General features: G+C 37.9%; 2 protein-coding genes across 3 annotated transcripts; one reads left to right on the top strand and one right to left on the bottom strand.

The window, feature by feature from the left end:
• Nucleotides 1–87: 87 nt before the first annotated feature.
• LOC118272723 (maternal protein tudor) lies at nt 88–19,112 on the top strand. Of its 2 annotated transcripts, XM_035589373.2 has the most exons (12): nt 88–2,190; nt 2,310–2,507; nt 3,220–3,398; nt 10,597–10,677; nt 11,350–11,541; nt 11,790–11,957; nt 12,770–13,776; nt 13,862–14,010; nt 14,254–14,415; nt 14,751–14,917; nt 15,216–15,451; nt 15,609–19,112. In XM_035589373.2, the coding sequence occupies exons 1-12, from the start codon at nt 292–294 to the stop codon at nt 18,368–18,370; spliced, it is 7,200 nt and encodes a 2,399-aa protein (XP_035445266.1). In that variant the 5' UTR covers nt 88–291; the 3' UTR covers nt 18,371–19,112. The 2 variants fall into 2 exon arrangements, with proteins under 2 accessions (XP_035445266.1, XP_035445267.1); XM_035589374.2 differs by lacking the exon at nt 11,790–11,957.
• A 208-nt stretch (nt 19,113–19,320) lies between these two features.
• Nucleotides 19,321–25,401, bottom strand: LOC118272724 (condensin complex subunit 2). Its single transcript, XM_035589375.2, has 12 exons — nt 25,102–25,401; nt 24,699–24,863; nt 23,972–24,172; nt 23,141–23,306; nt 22,700–22,808; nt 22,298–22,477; nt 21,914–22,038; nt 21,340–21,552; nt 20,862–21,102; nt 20,561–20,738; nt 20,244–20,354; nt 19,321–20,154 (listed from the first exon to the last, which is right to left on the bottom strand). The coding sequence occupies exons 1-12, from the start codon at nt 25,225–25,227 to the stop codon at nt 19,852–19,854; spliced, it is 2,118 nt and encodes a 705-aa protein (XP_035445268.1). The 5' UTR covers nt 25,228–25,401; the 3' UTR covers nt 19,321–19,851.
• Nucleotides 25,402–25,529: the final 128 nt, after the last annotated feature.

Here is a 25,529-nt window from a genome sequence, read left to right as displayed (position 1 = left end):
TTACTGAAAATTCAAACTACTTTTTGAAAAATATTTACTTAATCGACTAAATTATTTTTTTCTGCGTGTCGCAACTCTATTTTTAATATGGTTGAAGTTGAAACGGCGGCGGACGAAGCGCCATGTTTATTGAAAACGTAACGTTATCGGAAAAGAAAGCTGGCTGTGTTGTTTTTTATAAATTAGTTTAGCGAAAGTGCGATGGTATTTACTTCAGTTTGATATTCCTGTTTCTAATAAGACGTGTGAGTTGTACTATTGTAGTTTCTTCTATATACTATTGTCGAAAAAATGGCTGGGCCGTCTGATAATCAAAGGTCTTTTCGACTTTTTGTTACCCATGTAGACGGTGACTCTCATTTTCTGAAAATTAGTGGTCAAATAGATCAACAGGCTTCGTTAATGATAGAGAGCCTATTTGAAAGTTCCCGAGATAGTCTAGAAAAAGGCATCGGAGCGGTGCCACCGGCAGCTATTCACGAAGGTGTCATTTGTGCCGCCAAATACAAAGATGGTATTTATTACCGAGCTAAAGTTGTAAGCACAAACAATTTGTCTACCGGTTTGGTTGGAGTCCACTTTATTGACTATGGGAATAAAGACATAATTTCATTGAGCGCTATACGGTTCTTGGAAAACTACGACCCGCTATTCTTACAACTACGTGGTCAAGCGACTGACTATTACCTGTCTGGGGTTATGCATCCGTCTGGAAGATGGGAAGAACCACTTTTACTAAAACTGCAAAGCTTAGTGTGCTATTCTGACTATATTGTGACTATTGAGGCTCAAACTCGGACAATACCTTTAATATCTGTACAATTTAAGGGCACGGATCTAGCGTCACATCTCGTCTCTATTCGTTTTGGTGTACCTTTACCTATTGCAAAGCAAGAAGTCTTACTACTTCAATTATCTGGTGATAACCAAAATTCATCAAATTGGCAGCCTAGTGTTTCAAATGATGGTCCAAATTTTCCAGAACACATCCCATTTTTAATGAATCAGAACTTCCCAGCTAATCCAGCATCAACTATGCGCATTCAGCAAAATGCATCATTACCATTCAATGGAAGTATACAGATGGCACCATCTTTGATTGGACAACGATTGCTAGTCAACAAAGCATCTAGGAACCCTGGGAATTTAAAAGCTCCAGTGCGCCAGCCACAGCATGCCCCCAATAATAGCATCAACCTTTCAACCCCTCCACCAGCACTAATGATAGCTTCAAAATCTGGTTCTCCTAAAAAGTCATCTACTTATAAGAGCAGATTGTTGGAAGTAAACTCTCAACACAAAGTTTTTGTGTCATTTGCTGAAGAAGGACCAGAACTGTTTGCAGTGCAGCTTGTTAGTGATGCCAAGAAACTTCAGGATATGATGGATGACATTAATAAGAGACCACATAGCAGTCTTACTGAACCACCAATGATAGGCACAGTCTGCTTGGGCAGAATGTCAGGTGACCGTATTATATGTAGGGCTATTGTTATGAATCTCTCTGGATCTCAATGCAAGTTATTCTTTGTGGACTTTGGGGACACTGAAATGGTATCATATTATGATATCTTTGATATACCTGATGAGTTTGTGAAGCCTAATGTGTTTGCAATGAGGTTCTGTTTATCTGGTGTAAAGAAATTGGAAAAGGGCCTCCATTTGAATGAGACTTTCAAACAGCTAGTCAATGGAAAAGTGATGACCCTGAAAGTAGTGGCACCTGAAGGACCACCATTGATTCAGTATGGAGAACTGTACTTGGACAATAAGAATGTGCTTGAATTGTTGATGGCTAATATGAAAGACAAGCTGCAGTTTAAAAGGATTGACATACTGCCTTTGGGATCAAGGCGCTCCGTTCTTGTGTCTTATGTGGATAGCTGTATCAAGTTCTTTGTGCAGTTGTCAGATAACATTGATGATCTGAATGCTGTGATGGATGCTGTAAGGGCTCACTGTGAGAACAGCTCTTCTCCTGGAGAGTTGCCAGTGGGAGCAGCATGCTGTGCACGGTTTCCAGATGATAACAACTGGTACAGAGCAACGGTTAGGGACACTAAGAAGAACAAAGTTGTAGTTATGTATGTGGACTATGGTAATGAGCAAGAGGTTGAAGTATCAGATTTGAGGACCATTACTCCAGACTTGATAAGACTGCCAGCTCAGGCTATGAAGTGTGCTCTGAAGGTGAGTTGTCTCTTTAATACACTGTAATCTAATTCATTCTTTCAATCATTATATTTGTACAAGAAGATTCTTATTAGAATCTTATACACACCTATTACAAAAATATGTTTATTTGTTAGGGTTATGAGAACAAACCAGTAGAGACTAAAACATCAAACCAGTTGGAGATGCTAGCTTTAGAGAAGACCCTGACTGCTCACATAGTTGGTATGTTATCCACCACGATGGTGGTGTCATTGACTGATGAGACTGTAACCCCACCCCTGGATGTGGCCCGGAAGATGACACAACTGTCTCAACCTAGGAGCTCTCATGAGGTAAGTTATTATTTTGCTATAATTCTTACTTTCTGTATTAAAACAATTCTTGTTTTGTGCAGAACAATTTCTAAGTAACCTACTTTACAACATTTTTATGCTATCAATACCTGAATGTAATTAGTAGTAATAAAGCAACTCAAGGCTTAGGTAGCCAGACCAAATAATCCGCTGACCCTATTTCCTTGTGTTACTCTGTGTATATCAATTTGATTTTGCCAGCAGTTTGAACCTACTTATAAAGATAAGTGAAACTTGTGTTGCATACATAAAGAATCTTATTAGCATTGAAACTGCTTGGTGACTCAGATTGCCGAAAAACGTAATGGATGTCATAATCCTTATTTAAAATACATTTACGTAACTTTGCGTGTAAAATTAGAGCATCCCAATAAAAAGTATATCTATCCTTTTGTTAGTCTATAATTTTCCTTTCTACATAACGGAAATGCATCGTTTATCATTCGCAAAAACTGTGCTACAAGAATTGCGTTTTTCGTTTCAATAAAACACTTTTCGCGTAATACAGTCTTTCATAAAATTGGGGTCAGTTTATAAATTGCACAAGAGTTTTAATAAAAACTAGGGTATTGTTATCGAAATGTAGGTAGACGGTGCAAAAATTTAAAAATCTACCTACATAATAGAATTATTCGTAAGAACTCAGTCTGGCTAGAAATAAATCAGTCTGTTATTATTATCATCCCTGCAGGCCAAAGCAACAACCCCAGTAAGGAAAGACCCTCCAGAAACCTTCAGTTCTCCAGACAGTGCGTCTGATGATGGCAAAAAGAAAGGTTTCCGACGAGAAAAGAGCTTCAAGGAAGAATGGAGACCACCAAAAGAGGGCAATGAAGAATTCCAGCAAAGAGGTGGCAGTTTTCGAAACAGGTGAGTTCACCCAACCCACACATTTATAATGTCTTAATGCTATCTTCAGAAATAAATACGACTTTATTTAATGCGTAGTAAATGCGATTCTCCCATGTTCTTAGACATACTATGTTCCGCTAATATTCAATGAAGTGTAGCAAAGATACTGTTTGATTGATTTATCAATAATCGGAACAAATGAGTTGTTAATAAAGTTATAACATGGTGGTCTTTGTAACTGTATTGAAATTCGTGTGCCAGGGCTGTAGTTTTCTTATCTGGGACCATATGCATAACGTGTTGTGAAGTTTTGAGGCCCTTATCGAACCCTTTTTCATAATTCAGGAGATTAAACGTTTCCGTCATATAATTCTAAGAAGAGGTTTTTTAACGTAATATTGAGGTTCGATAGCAAAATAATAATCTTTAAAAATAAACTAAACTTACGGTAGTTAAATTAATTATTGTAAAACGTGGAAAAATACAGTGCAGCAATATTCTATATTCTATTCTATTTATAGATAGTATGTTGTACATATTATATTAATTGGATATTGATAAATAATCACGAAGCGAATCGGGAATTACCCTATACATAACTGTTTTTATGACTCGGTACTGCCAACATTGTAGTAATGACGTTATCATAGCATAGAGTAAATGCATTGATTATGCGTTCTAATTCTTCATAGTTATTCACTTTTGCGCGTGAATTTACAAGATTATTTTGCCAAGAAGCATTGGAAAATACCTATTAAAATTGCGTTGCTTGATTTTTGAGGGTTAGAAATTTAAAGGTTGTTGGGGAATCGGGGATTGGGACGATTGGGAAATTAATTGAAAGTATTAGACCTCCGGTAACCTTACTCACACAACGAAACATAAGGCAAGCGGTTTTTCAAGTCGGTTTTCTGTGAGGTCGTGGTATCACTTTGGTCGAAACGACCCATGGCTCTCCCACACTTAAATAAATCAAGTATAGTAAGCGTAGTATTAAAATAAACCAAGACATAACGTGATATTGTTATACAATCCTTACATATTCCTCGAAACGATGGGCCCCTAGTCTACCAGTACTAAACTAATACTTAATAAAAGCCGGCCGAGCGACTAGGTATCTAAGTATATGTAGCAATGAAGTATGTACTATGCCGCGGCAGACGTTTGCTCCATATTAAATTAAGGCCGCCTTAAGATCAAATTTCATACTTAATTAACTTTGTAAATTGAATATTAGACATATTGAGTTATTGATAAAGATGACTAACAAATATCCTTCTTGGCAATATTTCATATTGTTAATTCGGCGCGTGAAATATAGGGGAATATATAAATTCAGCATCAAGTTTGGTCTCTAATCTTATCCATATAAATCACTCGCACGTGGTTATCGCCTGTTATCTCGAGTCGTAGCTACTAAACCTCAGGGTAAATAATGTCCCTTTTAAAGTTCAAGGTTTTTTGAACTGTAGTAATGGATCTTTGGATTCATGAAATTAAAACTAAAATGTTTAAAGAAAGTCTTGGCTAGCTATTGGTGTTTAAACTTATATACTAAACATTAGTCAGTCATATTGCCCAATTAACCAGTCATTGCACCAGATATTTAGTGAACAAAACCTGAAATTAATCACTTCTGGAAACTCGTCAACGTCTTTGTTCAAGCCACACAAAAGAAAACAGCCATTTAGCTAATTTGAACGGTGGTACTACTTCACAAGAAATTAGCGAATGTGTCTCCGTTAGCGTCAGTTTTCAGAAATTTATCCGCCTTTTTATTTTTTGGAAACATAAAGTGCATGTAGCTGTTCTTGCCATGCAATTGCAGTTACTGTGAATTAGTAAGAACGTAATATAAATTTCCTCATTTATCTTAAGAACGCTTCAAGTCCTTGTATTGACAATATCATTGGCTGAAAGGAAATAAAAGCCACTTGACACACTTATAACTTAGAGTAAACATTTCAATCATAAAAAATATATTATTTAGAGTCCTACTTATAGTTAGATGTCAAATAAAACTTCGTTCTTAAGTGCCTATGAAGTGTAAGCAGCTGTTGTTAATGTTTACATAAGTATTTCCCTTCGTTTCTTACAAACTAATAATCTCTGCTTATCGCATGTTGCAGCTGTATTTATATACACCTTATTTCTTACGCATCAAGAGCTATTTCCGTAACAGTAAAAGTGTAAACATAATCATTACATCGTTCCTCGAAAATAATGAGCTTGATCTTAAAATAAATGTAACGAAACTGTGTCGGAAAGAGTATCTACACCTACTTAGTATAATTCATGTACACTTTTTTTTTTTTTTTTTTTTTTTGAGGGGAAATCATCATTGACTTTTCTGACGCCTTAATTGTAGGCAGCAGTGTCAGACTGTGACTGACTAAAAACCACCCCGTTCCTTCGTTTAACCCGCTAGGTAGTCCGCAGCTCCGGGTCAGGCATCAGCCCTGCTGGGCCCCATCTAATGGTCTGATGGCTATTTGAGGCGCAGAAGATCGCGTTTACTATTTGGTCTGGTTCTGTTCGGGCGGTGAGTAACTTGCTCGCCGTCCAAAGGTCAGGTGGCCGGAGATCGTCTCGCGATCCCCGACGCCCGGACTGTCTCCCGACGGCTGGGGCGTATTTTGTTCACTAGTGCGCCCCGCCTCCTCCTTAGCTAGCATGACTGCTTCGCAGAAGGAGGAACGGCATCCCATCCCTTTCGCTCCGCACCATGGCCTGAACCAGTGCCGGGCGCGAGAGGTCGCCGTCGCCAATTTTTATGTACACTAGTCATTAAATCAAGCAACACTTAACATTTATCAATTTTGACGCCTTAATTGTATAGCAGCAGTTAGCATGATGTTGTGTTTTCCTCTGATAGGTGTTTAACTATAGGTAGGTAGGAGGTACTTAAAGTAGACCAAATTCAAATATGAATATTTGAAATCAGAAAATCTAGTTTACTACTCGGCTACTCCATGCCCCCGCTAGTTATTTTTCTGCATCACCCAAAGGTCAGATTGGCAGAAAATGCCAATGGCATTATATCCACCCATATACCAGTGTACCTATTTATGAACATAAAGCTATTTAATAAATAAATAAATGCTTAATATGAATCTGATCTAGCAGCTATTTTATAATTACGACTATGACCCAGCTGACTCAACATTCGCACTTGCGCATGCGCATACTAAACTATTAAAACAATAGAAACGAATACTAATTAAAATAATTATCCAATAATTGTAATAACAAAGAGGAAAAGTAGGTGATTGCGTTCTCACTTCTCACTTATACCGCTCGACTGATCGAAAGCAATCTATACGAAATACTTGCTCCTTACTTGTGTTGTTGTGTTTCAACGTTTCACCGTTATTTTGCGTTTAGATAATGGATATAATGATACAGTCATATCGTGCACTTAATACTTAGTAGTACATACATATACTTAAAATGCAAAATTGTTGATAAGTAGGTGTATTGTTAGCATTGTAAATATCTAAGTGTCTTCGGGGTTCGAAAAATTCTTCGTATACAGGCCACGAAATTTGGAATTGTGTAGACGGTATAATGCAATTAATTAAGTATTAAATTCTGTGGGATCAGTTTCATGTTTTTTGACCACAGACGAGCTGTAATGAAGTCATAAGAGGTTTCTCCATACGGTACGACAAGACAATCACCCCCTATTACTTTGGCCTCATAAAGTAGCTGATGAAAAGTGAATGTTACATTGTCTATCTACCTTTTCGGGGAATAAACGTTAAACAAACAAATCCATTATTTTAGCAGCCTCACTAAAACAACTAAGCAATTTTGGAAAGTAATACTTACACGTGCTACTTTCAAACGGCAAAAACCATCAATTTACTTGTTGATTGCAACCGCGGAGTATGAAATTTAAAATTTTAATGCATTTTTGTATGTCTGCGCACTATCTATCATACTATTTTAGACTTCAATAGTGGCTGCGCGAACAATGAACGCAGTTGATGACATGACACATAGTTTAGTTTGTCGCTGTGGCCGAGAAAGTAGTTTGCGCAATTTGGATCGCCAGCACAATGCGTACAATTGTTTGACTGCATATAATGTTTTTTGGACTTATTTTAGTCCATTTATAGTGCTGATCACAGTAGTCAGTACAGTCCAAGTACAGCTTGGAGAAAGGTTAAAACTGGAAATGATTTAAGGGTTGTTGGGAAATCAGGGATTGTGGGAAGATTGGAAAGGCGGATAATTAGGCCTCCAGTAACCTCACTCACACAACGCAAGCGTTGTTTCACGTCGGTTTTCTGTGAGGCCGTGGTATCAATCCGGTCGAGCCGACCCATTCGTGCCGAAGCATGGATTTCCCACACTTCGACGTTGTAAACATTCACTCGAATACAATTATTTTTTACCTTAGCTATAATGGATATAAAGTAGAAATAAGTACATAAAATCTGCTGCCCAATAAGATATGATATCATCAGATAAAGACAGTACAATGAACTTTCTCTTCACTTCGTGATTTGGCCGTCTAGTCCTGGTAATCTATTGATAAATATTTACAATTATGTGTTGGCAAACATTAACCAAGAAAATCTTCAGATTTAGAATTGGACAGCTTTAGATTTCATATTCACATCGCTTTCCATTGATGGTTGAATAAAATACATTTTTTTATGGTATAAACCGGTAAACGAGTACACGGATTACCCGATGGTAAGCAATCGGGGCCGCCCATAGCCACCCGAAACACTAGAGGCGTTACAAGTGCGTTGCCGGCATTTTGGGGGTTAGGAATTTAAGGTTTTTGGAAATTGGGGATTGGGAAGGGGCGTAATTGGGCCTCCGGTAACTACACCCACAGAACGAAACACATCGCAAGCGTAGTTTCACGTCAGTTTTCTTTGAGGGCGTGGTATCACTCCGTTTGAGCCGGCCCATTTGTATCGAAACATGGCTCTTCCACACTTAAAAAATTAGTATGTAACCGCCATCCCTACTCTTCCTGCGAGTGTCGCGTGTCGTAAGAGATCAGAAACTGACTACATATTTTTCAGAGAGATTGGCGTGGAAATTAAAGTGTATTTTTGTAAAGGATGCCCCCAGTGCACTGTCACGGCCTGTTGATATTGATTCACGTTGAAAATGAAAGTAGACACGTCAATTGATTTGTCTGATAATATTTTTGCTTTATTTTTTATCGTGCTAGAAAACCGATAGGTATTCTTTTAATCAGGTCTTGCTGTGATGTAATTGATATTGCGACTGTTTAAGTATATTATTGTTAGTAATACAGTGATTCACAGCGAAAATGACATCATTAATATATTCATGGGCGAATAGGAGATATTTGCAGTACGTGTACATAGTTAAACATTAATAGTTTCCTTTTGCCATTATTGAATAAACAGTAGCCTATAGTTAAATATTAATAGTTTCATTTTGCCATTATTAAATAATACATAAAACAGTTATAATTTTAATCATTTCATCATGATCATCATAGCAACCACAAAACAGACCTCCCCTGATAAGTTTAAATCGACCTGATTCCAAAATAAATCCCATGTTCATACTTTGCAAAATACAATGGACACATCTAAAAATATGGCATCGCCATTTTGAATCATTGAAACGTAAAAGCATCTTATAATCTAGACAAAGTAAACAGACTTTCTCTCGCTTGTAAAAATAGCACATAATAACTGCAAAATAAAATCGAAGTTAATCGATTTGGTCAATTACCTACAGTCTACTCAGGTACACTCAATTCTTAAGTAGGTATTCTACAAAATAAACAAAATGACTACATAGGTAGCGGATAGAAGTTGCTTTGAAAATATGATCTCATGAAGACAAACACTAAACTCTGCCCTGTGATGGCAAATCTCGCATACTGTATCGATTATTAAAAGTCAATTTTTGAATTCTTTGATCAGTATTATAACTTTCGGAAGACATACTAAATTAATTATCATGTTATCGGCTTACACACGTAACTGTTTGGCGAGGAACTCGGCTAGTTTCAAGCCATGCTTAAGGCCCATCTTCATGAGCAGCATTCCGCAACACTGAGTCTGAGAGTAGCAGCGCGACAATCGCCGTGTCGTGTGTATATTATATGAAATAGATGTTTGCATCCAATTTGTATTGCAATGTGCGCTGAGTCGCGAGCGGTCATACATCAATGGCAGAATTTACAGGATGAAGATTGAAACTTGTTTTTAAATATAATACTTACATAGAGTTTACAATGTTCAGCAAGCCCAACGGAGACCTACTAAACGCTTAAACAACTGACAAATGTATTATTGAGAGAGAAAACATCATACTTACTACTTACTTAGTAGGTAACTACGATTTTCAATGGTCAAATTGACGTCAACCAAATAAATCATTAGTTAATTTAATGAGAATGCTAAACAATACATTAGTTGGCAAACATAACATTAAATATCATTAAGGAAATACTAAATTGTTATAGCTAATTGCATTTTTAATTTCAAATTTTCAAACTAGGAAAGTTCGCAGTTTTGCTCAGCTAAACATAAATATAGACATCAATGAAATTCGTCGAGTCGGGTGTTAGAACATTTACCTAACTTCATACCTATTTTAGGAAAAACGACTTCAAATACTATTTCAACATAAACAACTTATCTTTAAAGAATAAATCTAATGCGTGATATTTCTCTAATCCGACATGACAAAATCTCAACATGACAGCTAAGGAATCGAGATAAAAATATCGAGTAACAATTGTAATGTGACTAGGTAGAAAAATAAGCAATGAATCTAATAGTAATTTAATGGAACCACGTAATGATAGTCTGGTATTTAATTTACTAACTAGTGCAGTAATGACACTTTTGTGTATAAAAAGATGGCCTAACAACATTATCTTTCTGTGTCTCCCTGTCTCCCAACACCATACCGTGTTCCATTACAAAATCGAGTCTATGCAATACTCAATACGTAATAGTTCAGTTTTTATTTTCCAACAAAAAAGTAATAACAGAGCATGAGTCAGGACTCATGGACAGTTTGACCTTCACATCGGTTCTTTGAACCCATGAGTTTAGTCGAAGCGAGACTAGCTACAGATATGTATAGGTAATCTGTTGTTTTGTGATTAAAATTATGATTTATTAGTTCCTTGGTGATTAAGGTACGTTGTGAAGTGTGTGGCGTGTGTTTTGTAACGTGTGGGTCTGTTTTCTGTGTGCAGAGACAACAGGGACGGCTTCGATAGGTCTGGGCCGGGCCGGCATAGCGAAAAGTTTGGCGGCAGGCCGGAGCGAGCCGAGCGGTGAGTGCATACTATTTATACTTGTTTTATACATACCCTTTTCTTTGTTATAACTTTAAGATTCGATGCTATGAAACTAGTTTAGTTTGTAAAGAGAAAAATAGTTGTTTCAGTATATCGATCGCTATGGCGTTTTCCGCACATGCGTCGTGCCTTAATTAATTTGTTAATTAATACAATTTTTAAGTTGGTAATTAAGTTTTAAAAGCAAACTTACGAAGCGATATCTTAAACTTTATGCATAACGGTAATTTAAATCATGCTAATTGTTTGGCAGCGTACATTAAAAAAATGTGCCTTACTATACTTTGTACGCTATTGAAATCTGACACAAGACTTAAACCACGCGAGTAATTCCGAAGTATGCATTATATCGAATTACAACGCAGTTATGACTGCACATTAATATGTATCAAGAGAAATTGTCAGTAAAAAGTGATCACTCGTGCTAATCGAGACTACGCTCATTTTAAACGTATTCTACTGATGTCTGCTGATATCTTAGTTGTCTCCATGATAGTGTAGTTTAAAATGCTCAGAGAGTACTGTTAAAGCCATAAAAATGCTGTTTTACCATTATATTGCATAGAAATGTATTACCGCTTTAGGTCAGTTGCGTTTAATTTAGTATTTGTTAAAGATTAGTAACTAAAGTACTTGTTTTATTAACAGTCCTCACAACGACAGACGCGGAGGGCCGCCGAAGCCTCGTGAGAATGTGCCGATGTCAGTCGGAGACGACGAGTGGGAGGAGACTCCTCCTCAACCTACAACCTTCCAACCTCCTCACAGGCAAAACAGAGACAGGGACAACAACCCTCGGGAATACGCCCCAAGAGACAGAGAAAATAACCCTAGAGACAGGTATGTAACACCCATCATAATACACTTCCCTACTTATACAAACTTGTTTTTATACGTTAAAACTCCTTCCGAAAGTATAGACCTGTTTCCGATAACATCGAACTAGAAGTACCCATTTATAAACACGTAATTTCCCAACAAAAAGTGAACGCATAAATTAACTTCAAAATTCAACGTCCACTTTCCCCGATACAATGCGTTAATTACGAATTAGGCTGTTTTATAAAACAGTTGCAATGATTCGACAGAAGAAAGCCTAGGTCGGAAAATCAACACGATAAACCCGGTCAAAGACCTGGTTGGAAGAAGGATTCGAGTGGAGTGGGGAAAAGGCTAAGGCAAGCCGCGGAAGCCGCCTCCTTGGACGCCCAAAACGCTCCTACGAAGGGTGCTTCCATACAGGATAGACTGAAACGGTACTGTGGTGTATGTAACTCGACACATCACACGCCCTCGACACCGGCTGTTCCGCTTACTGCTCCATCAACATTAATGCTTTATCGTTTCATCATTGTGTGCCCATTGTATGCGTGCTATTTGCCCAAGTGTTATGTTTTTTTGTTTGCGTTTTTTCTGACCACCACTGATTCTCCCTCTCACTCTACCATAAAGGAGTCAGTAGTTTGTTGTTGTATGTGGTAGCTGGTGATTGCAGCACGTTAGATTGCGCGATACCAAGCAATTATAAACTAAAGCATTAATAGTTGAATCAGCGTCGTTCTCGTTGTCTCGCCCTATTTGCTTGCCACGCTTGGTTTGCGCCGCACATTTGTATCGAGCGTATTCAATACGTTGCATCTATGTCGGCTCTTGTTTATAACATTCCATTGCACAATGATGTCTTGAGGAGTTGTTAAGACTTACAGCAGCACTGCTCTACCGCCTCTGTCATTTCATGAATATAATGTAGATATTCACAGCAAATCCTTCTTCGATTTGGTTTGTATTCACGATATATGCTTGGTGTGGTCAGCACTGTAATTTTGTTTACATTTTAGGTACTTAATATGATGCGTAATTCTATTAATAAGAACTAATTTCATTTAAACTTATTCCACTTTTCACCAGTTTCACAGGCTCTGGATAAAAATAACTTAAATTGTATATATTATTTCCTGTGAACTTGTGAAACTGGTACTTAACACCATAGTATTAACATATTATAACATGCATTAACATAACATTTGAAACTAGTATTGTTTTTATACAATGTTGTTCCTGGTTTCAGGGATAACAAATATAGCCAACATGATGACCGTGATGAAAGACCTCAACGAGAAAACCGTTTCGACCGTTCTGACCGCCCTGACCGTCCTGACCGGTCTGACAGGCCTGACCGGCCCGACCGTCGTGATAACCGGGATAGCCGCGGCGACAGGCGCGATAACTGGGGAGACAAGAAAGAAAACTGGAACCAAAAGAGGGACTTCCGACCGAATGATAGGGCGCCAAGGAGCAACTTCTCGCCAAGAGACCGCGCAGATCGTTCATTCGGATCAGATGATAAGAAGTCTGACAAGAGCTTCAGGTCCCAGGATAGCGGCAGGGGAGAGCGCGCGGGTCGCGCCCCGCCGTACAAGAGCCGCAGCAAGTTCACGCAGGTCCAGTACAAGGAGCTCCCCGACCCAGTGCCGCTAGACACGCCGTTCCTCGAGCCCACGTCCGTAGAACCTGGCGCACAACACGAGGTCTCCGTCACTTGGATCATCAACCCAGAATGCTTCTTCGCACAGATTATGTCTCTGCAGCCTAAATTCCTTGAAATGATGCACAAAATACCAGAGATATACAAAGGCGTTAAATCTTACACTGGTGAAGTGCCCGTGGGCGGATCCGTGTTAGCCCGTTACCCTGTTGATGGCGTGTTGTACAGAGCTACCATCGAATCTGTACAGCCATTCTCAAAGTTCATTGTGAGATATGTAGATTTCGGCAACAAACAGCTGGTGGACGCTAAAGATATTTGGCAGATGGATAAACAGATGATGGAGTTGCCTAAGATGGCGGTCTGTTGCTCGCTATCGGGCGTAATGCCAGTGGAAGGTGAATGGAAGCCCAACAACCTGGATATGGACTTGTGCTTCAACGCGCCGCGGTATCAATGTATATTCCAGGAGTTTGTTGAGGACCGCTACAAGGTGTCGCTATGGAACAATGGAGTCAGTGTGGCCGATATGTTGGTGGAGAAAGGGCTGGCTAAACTATCTGAACACCAGTCGTCTGTTACTTTGAAAGGTAAGATCTGTGAACTGCAATACAAAGCTATGTTCTCTGTAAAAACTCTTAGAAGATTTTGTGCTAAACTCTTCACTTATTTCAGACGAAGCGATCGACCTGACAATCATCGTCGGTCAGCAGATACTGTGCCGAGTGACTCACATAGAGTCTTATGAGAAGTTCTTTGTGCAACTCGATATGGATAAAGCTCAGCTAGTCGAAGAAGCTATTGCCAACTTTGACACTGCAAAAGTGAGTAAAACGGGGAAAAAATTTCATTACAGTAATCTTACCAGAACCCTTAGTACGAGTTTACTTAACGTTTAAACTCGCCGGCTCGAATAAACCAACCAATCAGAGCGCAGAATGCGCTTTCGTTTCGATTACTCTTAAACTTTATATAAAACTCGTACTAATGGTACTGTACACTTAGTTTAACAACTGAGTGAATATATAAAGAGGTGCTTTTACCTACATATTTTTTATTCCCCACAGTTGACTCCATTGACCGCAGACAGCCTTGCCGAAGGGATCCACTGCACGGTGAAGCACGACGGTAAAATATACAGGGCTATACTAGAAAATGTTACCGACCCAGCCAATATCACTGCTGTGTTGCCAGACTACGGAAAATCTATTACTACTTCTTTGGAAAATGTAAGTAAAATCTTATGAGATAAATCTTTATAAGTAATCTAATATTTTGTAATTTTAGATTTGTTAAGCCTCCTTTATTATTTTCTCAAATAGATCTTACATAGTATGTTATTATAATAATATAAAACTGCAAATAGAATACAGTCATTGAGTAATTGCAAGATTACTGCAAGAATTTCTAACAATAAATATCTTAATTCACGTAATTGTTTGACGAGGAACTCCTTTCGTTCCTCTTTCCTCGTCAAACAGTTACATGTTTAAGCCGATAACTTATAATAATTAATTTAGAATGTCTCACGAAAGTAACAATAAAGTTAATATCTTTATTGCAGCTCATGATCTTACCAACGGAACTGAGTGTCTACTACTACCAGTCGCTGGAGTGCAGCCTAAACAACTATACTAATCACGTTAACAAACTGATACTGCTTGAAGACCTGAAGGCCAAGCTTACAGGCAGCAAAGTCATTGTCTATATCAACCATGTGGAAGAGATCACGTAATTATTTTTATTATTTTTTATAATATTTACAAAGATAGTTTAATAAAACCACTAAAGGTTGGCAACACACTGGTGTTACTCCTCTGGTGTTGCCTCCATAAGCGATGCCGATTGGTTACCATCGCCCTATAAAGAACTTAGCCCGACATTATATTTTTTATTTAAGTGAACAAAGATTTTAAATAGTTGATAATGTTCCAACCATATGGCTCAAAGCTTAACCTCCTACTTGCCTTTTTTGCAACTCCTTGCAACAAAGTACCAATATCTAAATACTATCATAAATTGTTTCCAGTTTGGTGACAACATTGTACGACTACCAGACCGGTCACAAGATTGCCGTATTCGAACCGGATGAAGGTGCCTACGATGAAGTTATCCCATTGTGCACGAGATCCGTCTTCAACTACAACTTTGGAATGGCGTACATTGTTCACGCTGTGAACTTGAACGAATTCTACCTGCAGAAAGCAAGCGATGGCGACAGAATCGCTCAGTTACTCGACGAACTTTATAAGTTCTATGAAGAAGGTAAATAAATAATTAAATTGGTCTATTTATTACTATAATGTATGTTATAAAAAGAAGCAGTAACTCTTTTCATATTATGTGGGTTATCATGGTCAATAAGTATTCAAGAGTTTTGGTTCAATGTTCATTATTCAAAATGCATTTATGTTTGTTACAGGAACTCCCAAATCCCTCGCTACTTACGAAACAGACGCTATCTGCGCTGCGCACTCCGCGGACGGCAACTGGTACCGTGCCACTATCATCAGCGTCGAAGATACTCAAGTCAAAGTACAATACCCTGATTATGGTAACACAGAAACACTTCCCAAGGATTCTCTTAAAGTACTTGACCCCAAATTCTATGAACCTTGTGCATTAGCCTTAGTAGCTAGCTTAGGTCTTGTAGCTCTACAAGAAGACACTCTCACTAAACTCAAGGAATGGACCACTGAAAAGGAAGTGCAAGTTACACTTGCTATAGGCACTGATGGATGGCTTGCCAGCTTGCATCTAGATGGTGTAGATTTGTCAGTGAAATTGGTAAATGAGAAATTGGCTACACCACAAATAAATGCAGTTGAAGAAGAGAAAGTTGAGGAAATCCCGACTCCTGTTCCTTCCGAGCCGATATCTTTGCCTGAAGGTTGTACTCAAGTGTACATCAGCCATATTGACACTCCTGGCCACTTCTGGTTGCAAATGGCCGAGAAAATATCCAAGCTCGACGAACTCCAAGCAGAGCTGCAGACTACAGCCAACACCTTTAGTGATCTGGAAAATCCTGAATTGGGTATGTGGTGTATCGCCAAATATATGGCTGACGATCAATGGTACCGAGCTGAGATCCTTGACTCGGATTCTGACATCATTACGATTCGTTTCATTGACTACGGTAATACCGATGTGCTAGACAACCAGCCCGGATTACTAAAGGAAATGCCTGCAGCTTTAAAGGAAGTGGAAGCTTACGCGATCAAATCTAGCATTAACGCCGTGCCCACTGGTACCGGCCAGTGGTCAGAGGCATCCTCCGAATATTTCACGCAACTCGTAGGCGATTTATCAAACGCAGTAGATGCCATTATTGTCCTTAAAGACGTAATAACGTACGTCGATATCTATGTTCAAGGGAATAATGTGACTGACAAATTGGTCACTGCTGGCTATGCCACCAGATCAGAAGAACCTGACTGCGGTGACTTGCCGTCCTGCTTCGCCAGTCATGTTAACTCACCATCCGAGTTCTGGATTCAATTAGAAACCGCGACCGCGGAGCTACAAGCAATGGAAGCTGCGATGGTAGATGCAGAAAACTTCCCAGAATTGACAGACAAAGAAGAAGGTGTTATTTGCGCAGCTAAATACCCTGAAGATGAAGCGTGGTACAGGGCACAAGTCATTGTGGATGGGTCAGAAGGAACCGAGGTGCTATTTATGGATTACGGAAATGCGTCGATAGCTAACGAATTAAGAAGTCTACCAGATGAACTTAAAGTGAAGCCTGCGCTTTCCAGAAAATGTGCCTTGCAGAAACCTCGTGACGTTAAATGGTCACGCCAGTCTGAAGTTAGGTTTAATGAATTAGCTGCCGAAGGAGCCACTATTTTTAACGTCCAATTCATAGCGTCTGGTGATATATCCATCGTTGAATTGTTCCATGAAGGAAAATCCGTGACTGAAGAACTTCTAGGGCTTTGCGAACAAATTCCGACTCCAAGACCCACTCCTGTGGGACAAGATATATTTGGTAGCGGCAAAATCTGCTTCGTCAAAGATTTGGACGAATTCTATGTACAACTAGATGAAGTTAACTCCGATCTCGATAAAGTGACGGTAAGAATGAACGATTTTGAAGAATTTGAACCTGCTACTGATTTAAAAATAGGATCTATATGCGCTGCATTCTGGGCTGACGACGAACAGTGGTACAGAGCCAAAATATTAGAGTTTTGTGATGTTGGTTATCACGTACAGTTTATTGACTATGGCAACAAAGCTAAATGCGAGGAATTTAGAAAACTCCCTGATGATATCGCATCAATTGAACCTTTAGCGAGAGGCTGCCGTATTATCTTAGAAAGTGGCGATGAAAGTTTGCAGGAAGAAGGCAAAAATAAATTAGATCAGCTCACCTTAGACGACACTACTGTTCGTATTGAATTTTTGGATAGTACAGTTAGTCCAAGTCTTGTTAAACTGTCGTATGATGGACGCGACTTCTATACTGACCTTAAAAGTAGTAATGCTACCAGCCAACCGGAAGAAACATCAAAAGAAGAAGCTCTTGCGTCTACTGAACAAGAAGTTGTAAAAGAAACTAGCGAACCAAAAGCTGCAACAGCATCGGATGTTGCGACCAATGACATAGACGCGTTAGAATCAGAAGAAACTCAAAGTGAACAGAATACATCACAAGCTGATCTCAATGAAAGTACGGAGAGCAACCACACTGTTATTGAGAACAAGTCTTTCGAGTCTAAACATGATAATCTGAGTGAAGAAATTGCTGCCGCTGAAGTAAAGGCTGAGGCAGAAACTGGTAAAGACTCTGACAATAACACAGAAGTTCCTGAGCAAACCGAAGTAAAGGATGCGAAAAATAATAGTGCAGAAATTGTCGACGATGCCAAAAATAAGGCTGACAATACTGAACAAGCTAGTGCTCAAGTAGAAACAGTAGAACAAACTGCCGAAACAAAATCTGAAGCCGCCGAAAAAGAAAGTAAACCTGTAGATGTCGTGACAGAAAATTCTGACAAAGCTAAAGAAAACTCGGAAAAACCTGAAGTAAACGCGGAAAATCCCGTTGTCAAAGAAAATGACGTAGAAAAACCTGTTGACAAAGTGACAGAGCCGCTGGCCAGCCCAGTAAAAAATGTGACTGACTCAACAGAAGTGAGTGAAGCCGGTGACACTAAGACAGAAACTGTTAAGTAGACTTAGGATGTAAATACGCCAGTATAAGATATTTTAGTGAGTAAAGAAAAAAAAAATTACATTGTATCATATTTATCTTTTTGAATGTAAAGTGTCTTACAACTGTTTGAAATTATACATGACTTTAATTTGCTTCGTATATGGTAAAACCAAGTGCCGTAGTTGTTTCGGCATTATTGAAGCAGCTTATTTTTATACATTGTCGTACGAAGTACATAAAGACTAAACGTAGTTAGGCTTGGCGTATGATTGTTTTGCGTTATTTAAAATTTTTTAACGTTGTTTTTTGTGTATGCTTCTCGAATCACGTAACTTGATGTTATGAAAGTTTCAGGAAACATTTATCGTTTTAATGTCTGTTTTTGTTGTGTGCTTAAATTGATTTAATGTTATCGCAAAGAGTATAAACGTAAACTAATGAAAGTATATTATAGTGATTGTTTTTACACGCATATAAATACTCATAATTTGATTTATTTTAGGTTTATCGTATGTTATGTCGGTATTAGTAGAGTTGGTTATTAGAGCACATTTCATTTATCAGTTCATGAGTAACGGCTGGAACCTGTGTATGTATACATAATTTATTGTAATTAAACACATTCCCTTCATGATCCGTTTGTAGCATGTCACCACAACTACATACCGAAGGTATATTTGATTATTGTTGTTATGTTTAGTAATCATCTTATAAGATTTAGGACTGATGTCTGTCTTGTCCAGAGAAGGATGTTATGTTTTTTTTTATTAAAGATATGCAAAAAATTTACGTTTTTTATTCAATCACATAAAACTTGCTTTTGTAACCACAAGTGAGCTCGATCGCGTCCGCCATGCCATGGGTTGTGAAAAGATTTCGACCAATGACGTGCGAGAAGTACTTACACTTAGAAAATCTGTTTACGTATGTGAAAGAGGAATTTCTTTATTGGAGTAAAAATAACAAAATATTCTTGTTGAATGTTTTTATTCTACATTTACAATATTACGTAGAAACAAAATATAACAAAACATCTGTACAATGTTACTAATATGGCCTTATTTCATTGCTCTTACAAAAAAATATGAGATTACCTAAATAAAAATTACAATAAAAAAGTAAAATTAGAGGATTGAACAAAATGGGAAAATTGAATTGGATGTACAATTTAATTTCAAATCATGTTACATTATGCGGTTTCTAATTATTATAATTTGACCAGTATGACTGCATTCGCTTTGTAGCGATAAACCAAAAAGTACTCTATATTCCATGGTGTTGATAACATAAATAATATCATATTGAGCATTATTTCGTTTACTTTATTTTCTAGTTTAACTCTTTTTGAGGAAAATACTAATTTTTCCTCGCATGCATTTGAGGTATTTTTCAAAAAGGCGAGTTCTGTACAAGCACAGAAATAGTAATTACAAATGTACAAGACAATATGAATCTGTACTATTACTGAAAACTCAAACACTGAAATATACAAAAATATTAATTATTTTATGAGGCCTATTACTCCAATATCTTTCATATCTTCCCTTTTCTCTAAAATCAGTCCTTTCTCGTTTGCTAGATGGAGTAAAGATAGTAAGGCTAGAGGTATACTGAGTGATTCACGCATATTTGGCGTCAATCTGTTTGGTAACTGTTTATAAATTGTGGCGAAAGAGGTTTGTTTAACTTCCTCTTTTTGGCAGTCCACCGGTTTATCCGTGAGCAGTTTCCACGTGCAGTGTTTGAGCTGTTTCATGTCTACTTTTTTCGCCCGCATCGCGTATGGTATAAAGATTTTCGCGACCTGCAGAAAAAAGTATTTTTTTAATAACAATACTTTTAAATTAAAGGCAATTAGACAATTTGAAAACCATGTAGGTAAAGGAATATTACCTTAGTGGGTGGTTCCAACATATCTGTAATTTCCTCTGGTTCCGCTGTTTTTACTTGATCGTGCAGATCTCCTGCCGCTGTCGCGTCTTCGTTGCCCCAATCGTCGCCATCCTAAAATATATTAACAATGAGTCCTAGTTTCTGCGACTTTAGGCTAAAATGTGAGTGACTCAATGATAAGCATATTGCAGACTATGCATATTTTACTGAGACGTTTGTTTGTTTTTTTTTAAGCAGATTAGGCCGCAAAATAGTTCTAAACAGAGAGGAGTAATATGCAGAGGCTCAACTACAATGGTGTTAGGTACAATACTTACAGGAATATTATTAGGACAATAAGAGGCGTCATTCTCGTTATTATAGTCGTAATCTCTGGCCTCCTCCACGGTGACGGGCTCCGGTTCAGGTTGCTTGCTCTGCTCCAAGTCACGCTTGCGCAACAACATCACATTCTGACGAAGGAACAGCTTCCGGAAATGAGATTCGTCTAATCCTCTGTAAAAGAAAAATGTTTTAATAGAATAATAAACAAAAATTACAAAATAGCTTAGTATTCTGATTTCAAGGTTTACCTACAATTTATCTGACCAAGTCTTTTTCCATCATCATACAACTTACCTATCAATAGGAGTTTTGAAATTAGCTTCATTCCACGTGTGTCCTGTGGCCAATGTCTTCCTACTGATCATGATCTTGGCTGGCTGGGTGGGCTCGTACTCTCCTACGGGATCTGCCCGGCAATCGAACGCAAGACCTGCCCCTAGGAAGTCTAGCTGACGTTTTGTACGCGCCGGCTTTTTGCCTTCCACTGCTGTTATGCGACCGGCGGTAGATTGGGTGCGTTCCGTCATCTTTGAGGCTAGGGAAATAATATTCGAATATTAGAACGCATTTTATTAAACAGGTAAACAATCAGCGTCGGCCAAATAGTGGTCTGCAAAGATAGTGAAATACCCATGGAGAGCCGAAAGTTGGACTCAGTGGTATGTTAATGTACAATCCTGAGCTTAGTAGTGGATGGAAATGCGCTGAAGATGGTAAAATCTTCAAAGCAATCATCTACTGTGCATATAATTTGAAAGAGAAGAACAAATACCTCTATTATTCTTCAGCCTCCAATGCGAGGGTCCGGCCCATGCGGCGACTATAGCGCCGCAGTAGGAGTACTCGAGACGGGTGTCGTGGGGCGCGACGGGCCGCATGTCGGTGATGCGCGCCAGGCCGGGCCCCGCGCCCGCGCGGGCCACGCACGCCGCCACCGCTACGTCTGCTTCTTCTTCGCTTTCTATACCGCCCAATGGTTCATCGTCTAGAAATTAAACATTTCATGTAATTAAAATAAGATCATAGACAGTTTACAATATAATCAATAACTAGGTTTCCCACCTGACTCTGGCTGCGATACACACAAACAATCTTTCTCAAAAATTTCTCTAGATAAAAGTCAAATAAACCGCAAAAGAAGGTAAAGCCGGAGGGGATTTCGTTTTGTGAAACTTTTTTAAGTTGTGTCAGTTACGCCATTTATATCAGGAGAAAAGTTGAACTGATTTTGATGATTTATTTTGTTGATTGATAGCTGTAAATAGTTGACATAGGTATCAACTTTTCCTTATCCTTATTATGTGCTGAAAAATTAGCAGGGATATTACATAAAGTAGTTTACATACCATACAAATCATTGTGCTGTTCATCCTGCGGTATTGGTTCGACCTCGGCATTGACATCGAAGGCGAGCGCCTGTTGTGACAAGTTCAGCCGATTCTCTTCCACCCAGTTGTTTACCCGATTATCACTGGTAAAATAAAAAACATATTGTCAAAACGTGATTTACATCTAAGCAAGTTAACAAGGTTTTTAGAAACTAGAAATTGAGAAAATGATTATTAAAGAGGCACTGAGTTCTTATTTAGCTTGTCTCATTTTAAAAATCTATAATTGAATAAGCAAATAACTTCCCCAAAAACCAACTAACAGAATAACAGTATTCTTTTTTTCAAAATTGCCTTTTTAGTGTAAATGGAGAAAAAATCATAAATTATTAATAAACTTACGTGTCTTCCGTATCCGGATCCCAGTTGGTGATGGAGAAGCCAGTGAAAGGTTCACAAATATGGTCACTGGCTGTAAACGCGGGCAGTAGCTTCGAAGCTATTGTGATGCGCTCCGATAAGTCTATGTTCTGCTCTTCCGGAATATTCTCCTTAATTTCTTCTAAAAACCGATCGTCAGTTCTGGAAAATAAATACAGCATTTGGAAGGAGGCAGTATTTAGAAAAAGTAGAAACATTATTATTAAAGACTTATATCATTTAAAATCAGTTTGTTTAAAATTGTTTCTTAAAGGCTAAGGGCCTTTAGCCGCCGCCCATTGCGTACACAAGCCGTCAGTGAGCCCGGCCCTGATGAGGCATCTTTTTCAACAACATTTGCAGCATAATAATTTGCTTATTTACCTCAATATCAAGGCAAGTGTTTTGTCGTGTATGGGGAGCGTTGCGTTAAACGCTCTATTTGACGATGTCAAATCACCAGTGGTCGCCGCTAGCCTCTCGAAGAATGGATCTGCAAATAAAAAAAAACTCCAATATCAATAAATTCACTGACAAAAACATATAAAACGAGTTCAGTAGGTAGTTATTTTATTATAGCAAATACGCAGACAAATTAAATTTATTTCATGAATGTTTCAGATACCAATTTTTAACGTGTTTTCATTTTATCTCCATTTAGGCAGATACAGGATACACTCCATATAAGCTGAGGTTCCGCATTTGCGGAAGAGGATGCGTATATTCGCAAGTCCTATAATTCCTGATTTGATTAACGATGCTGATTTACATACAAAAAAAGTAATAAATATAATTATATGTATTACAAGATTTTGTATAACCCACCTATACAGTCATTAGTATCAAAATCTCCATTGAACACTGCAGGGTTGGCAGCTATGGCGCCTTTGGCCTTCTTTTTCTTCTTTTTAACTGGTGCTGCGGCTTCTCCTCCATCAGCCGCTCCATCATCTTGTGAGTTGTTATCATCATCCTTTTTACCTCGTTTTGCCTGTAAGGAAAATGTACAATAGATGAAAGTCTTGCTTATAAACAATATGTCTTGCATGTTAATCTGTGACGGATTGGGTAAAGGTGAAAGTGGACTGCACGGTTGGTGTGTTGGCTGGGCAACTAGCCGCAGTGCAACATATATCGGGTTCAAGTTCCACAATTAGCAATTCTTCATGTGTATGTGACCTTTTAAGTTCCACACCACCCACAATACAGAGGAAAATCTAAATTTGGATAAATATTTTTATGAGAAAAAAAAAGGTTCTCATATATTATGTACTATTGGTAAAAGTTATGGCACTTAATAAGTAAATCTTTTAAACTATTTTTATTAGAAATTTTATTTTAAAGCACATTTGCTTTAAAATAATATTTCTATCTATCTAGGATATCTAATATCTTCTTCAATCTGGCTCAATTAATTATCACAATTAAGGATGAAATAGGTAATTGTTAATATTGATTTCCATCTTAGCTAGAAATAAGTTTTCAAATTAAAAAATAGATATCCTCTTCAAATATTTCATTTGACCAGTTTGATTTAACTGCCACATTTAAGTAGAGCAGACATGTTATGACATGTTCAATTTGGGTCAACAGTACAGCAAACACATTTTCTTCATCAAGACCACAAATCTGTCACAAATTATCTATTTAACTTACCTGAGCAGCTTTACTTAATCCTCCAGCCATCTTCAACACATCAAAATGAACAGCATCAACTCTAAATGAGTATATCCGAGCCGACGCATCCACTACAGTTGAGGCAGTCTGAAGGTTATCCATCCGAGAGTCATGTCGCCTCAACATAGACGTCATGAAATCTATGAGCTGGAGGTTCCATGCATTATCTTTTGTTATTTTCTGAAATTGATAATTAAAATATTTTTATTAATTTGCTGTTTGTCTGAAGGTAAGTTGATACAATATCTACACAGCTATGTTAATAGCTGCTAGTCAATACTCTGATGTAAATGTAACAGTAACTTACTAGAATACATTATATCCTGGAAGACATTTGAGGAGCATGTAAAAAAAACAAGATAATAAAAGATTAAATCAACTTTTGAGTGAAAAACACAAACATGCTAAATCCCAATACTTTGCTGTTAACAAATTAGTTATTAAGTATATTATTTTATTTATAATGTTCTGCCGTACATTTGCCTATGTTCCACATACAATTTGTGTTATACCAGATAAGTGCCAATTTATACAGATTTGTTTAGTAGTTTATGAGTGGAAGAGTAACAAAGTAACATACATACATCCATTTCATTTCTATCATTTATAATATTAGTAGGCTTAGCCTGAGGAGGTAGGCAGGGGTCCACATTATGGCACATAAAATTAGTAGTAGGTTTAGTAAAGTACATATTTTGGTACTTACATTTTCAGCATAAAGTTTAAGGCATCCTTGAAAATGCTCTTTCTGTGGTGATGAGGCCATGGTATCTCTGCCTCGCCTGGGTGAGGCAGTGTGTGGAGTCGATGTAGCCAGGGCACGCTCTGATGCCACCAGCGATGACCTCTCAGCATCATCGTCATTACGTTCCTGAAAAGTTTTTTAAGTACTTGAGATATTTATACCATATCTTACACTAGTTTCATTGTCTGATAAGTGTTCTAAAGTGATGTACAGATAATTTTAACAGAAACTACTATTACACTAAACGATTTCGGTGTTCTAGCTAGAAAACGAAACTCCGGCTATGGAACTAGGATTATAAGTTAGTTATGTAAACATTGAAATAGTATCTATAGATGAACTATTAAAGATATATAGATTTTACCTCATTTTTATTACTCGCTGGTGGTTTCTGTGGTATAAGACTTCGCCTTCTAATAGAACTATTGCTACTCCCGCCAATACTTATCCTGGTTAGACCAGGCGTAGAACTTAGCGGAGTTTCTAACATAGTTGCGCATACGTAACATAAACCACTATGCAAACAAACACTACAACAACCACTTAAATAACAAACACATAAAACTAAAACACACAGTAAACACAAGTATTTACAATTTTTCTAATATTCCAGTCAAGCTTCAATCGAAATCAAAAATCAACGATCTTTGAAGTTTGAAGTTTGAAACGGACACAACAAAAATAGAGGTGCCCCACAAAAAAAAGCTGAAACTTACTATTGTTTATGAAAAATGTATTCGATATTATTTTGTTGGTTTTATTTATATCTTTCAGACATTAATGCCTTTATAG

This window comes from Spodoptera frugiperda, chromosome 4, assembly GCF_023101765.2.
Source record: "Spodoptera frugiperda isolate SF20-4 chromosome 4, AGI-APGP_CSIRO_Sfru_2.0, whole genome shotgun sequence".
NCBI classification, from domain to species: domain Eukaryota; kingdom Metazoa; phylum Arthropoda; class Insecta; order Lepidoptera; family Noctuidae; genus Spodoptera; species Spodoptera frugiperda.
This window is presented reverse-complemented; position numbering and strand designations above follow the sequence as displayed.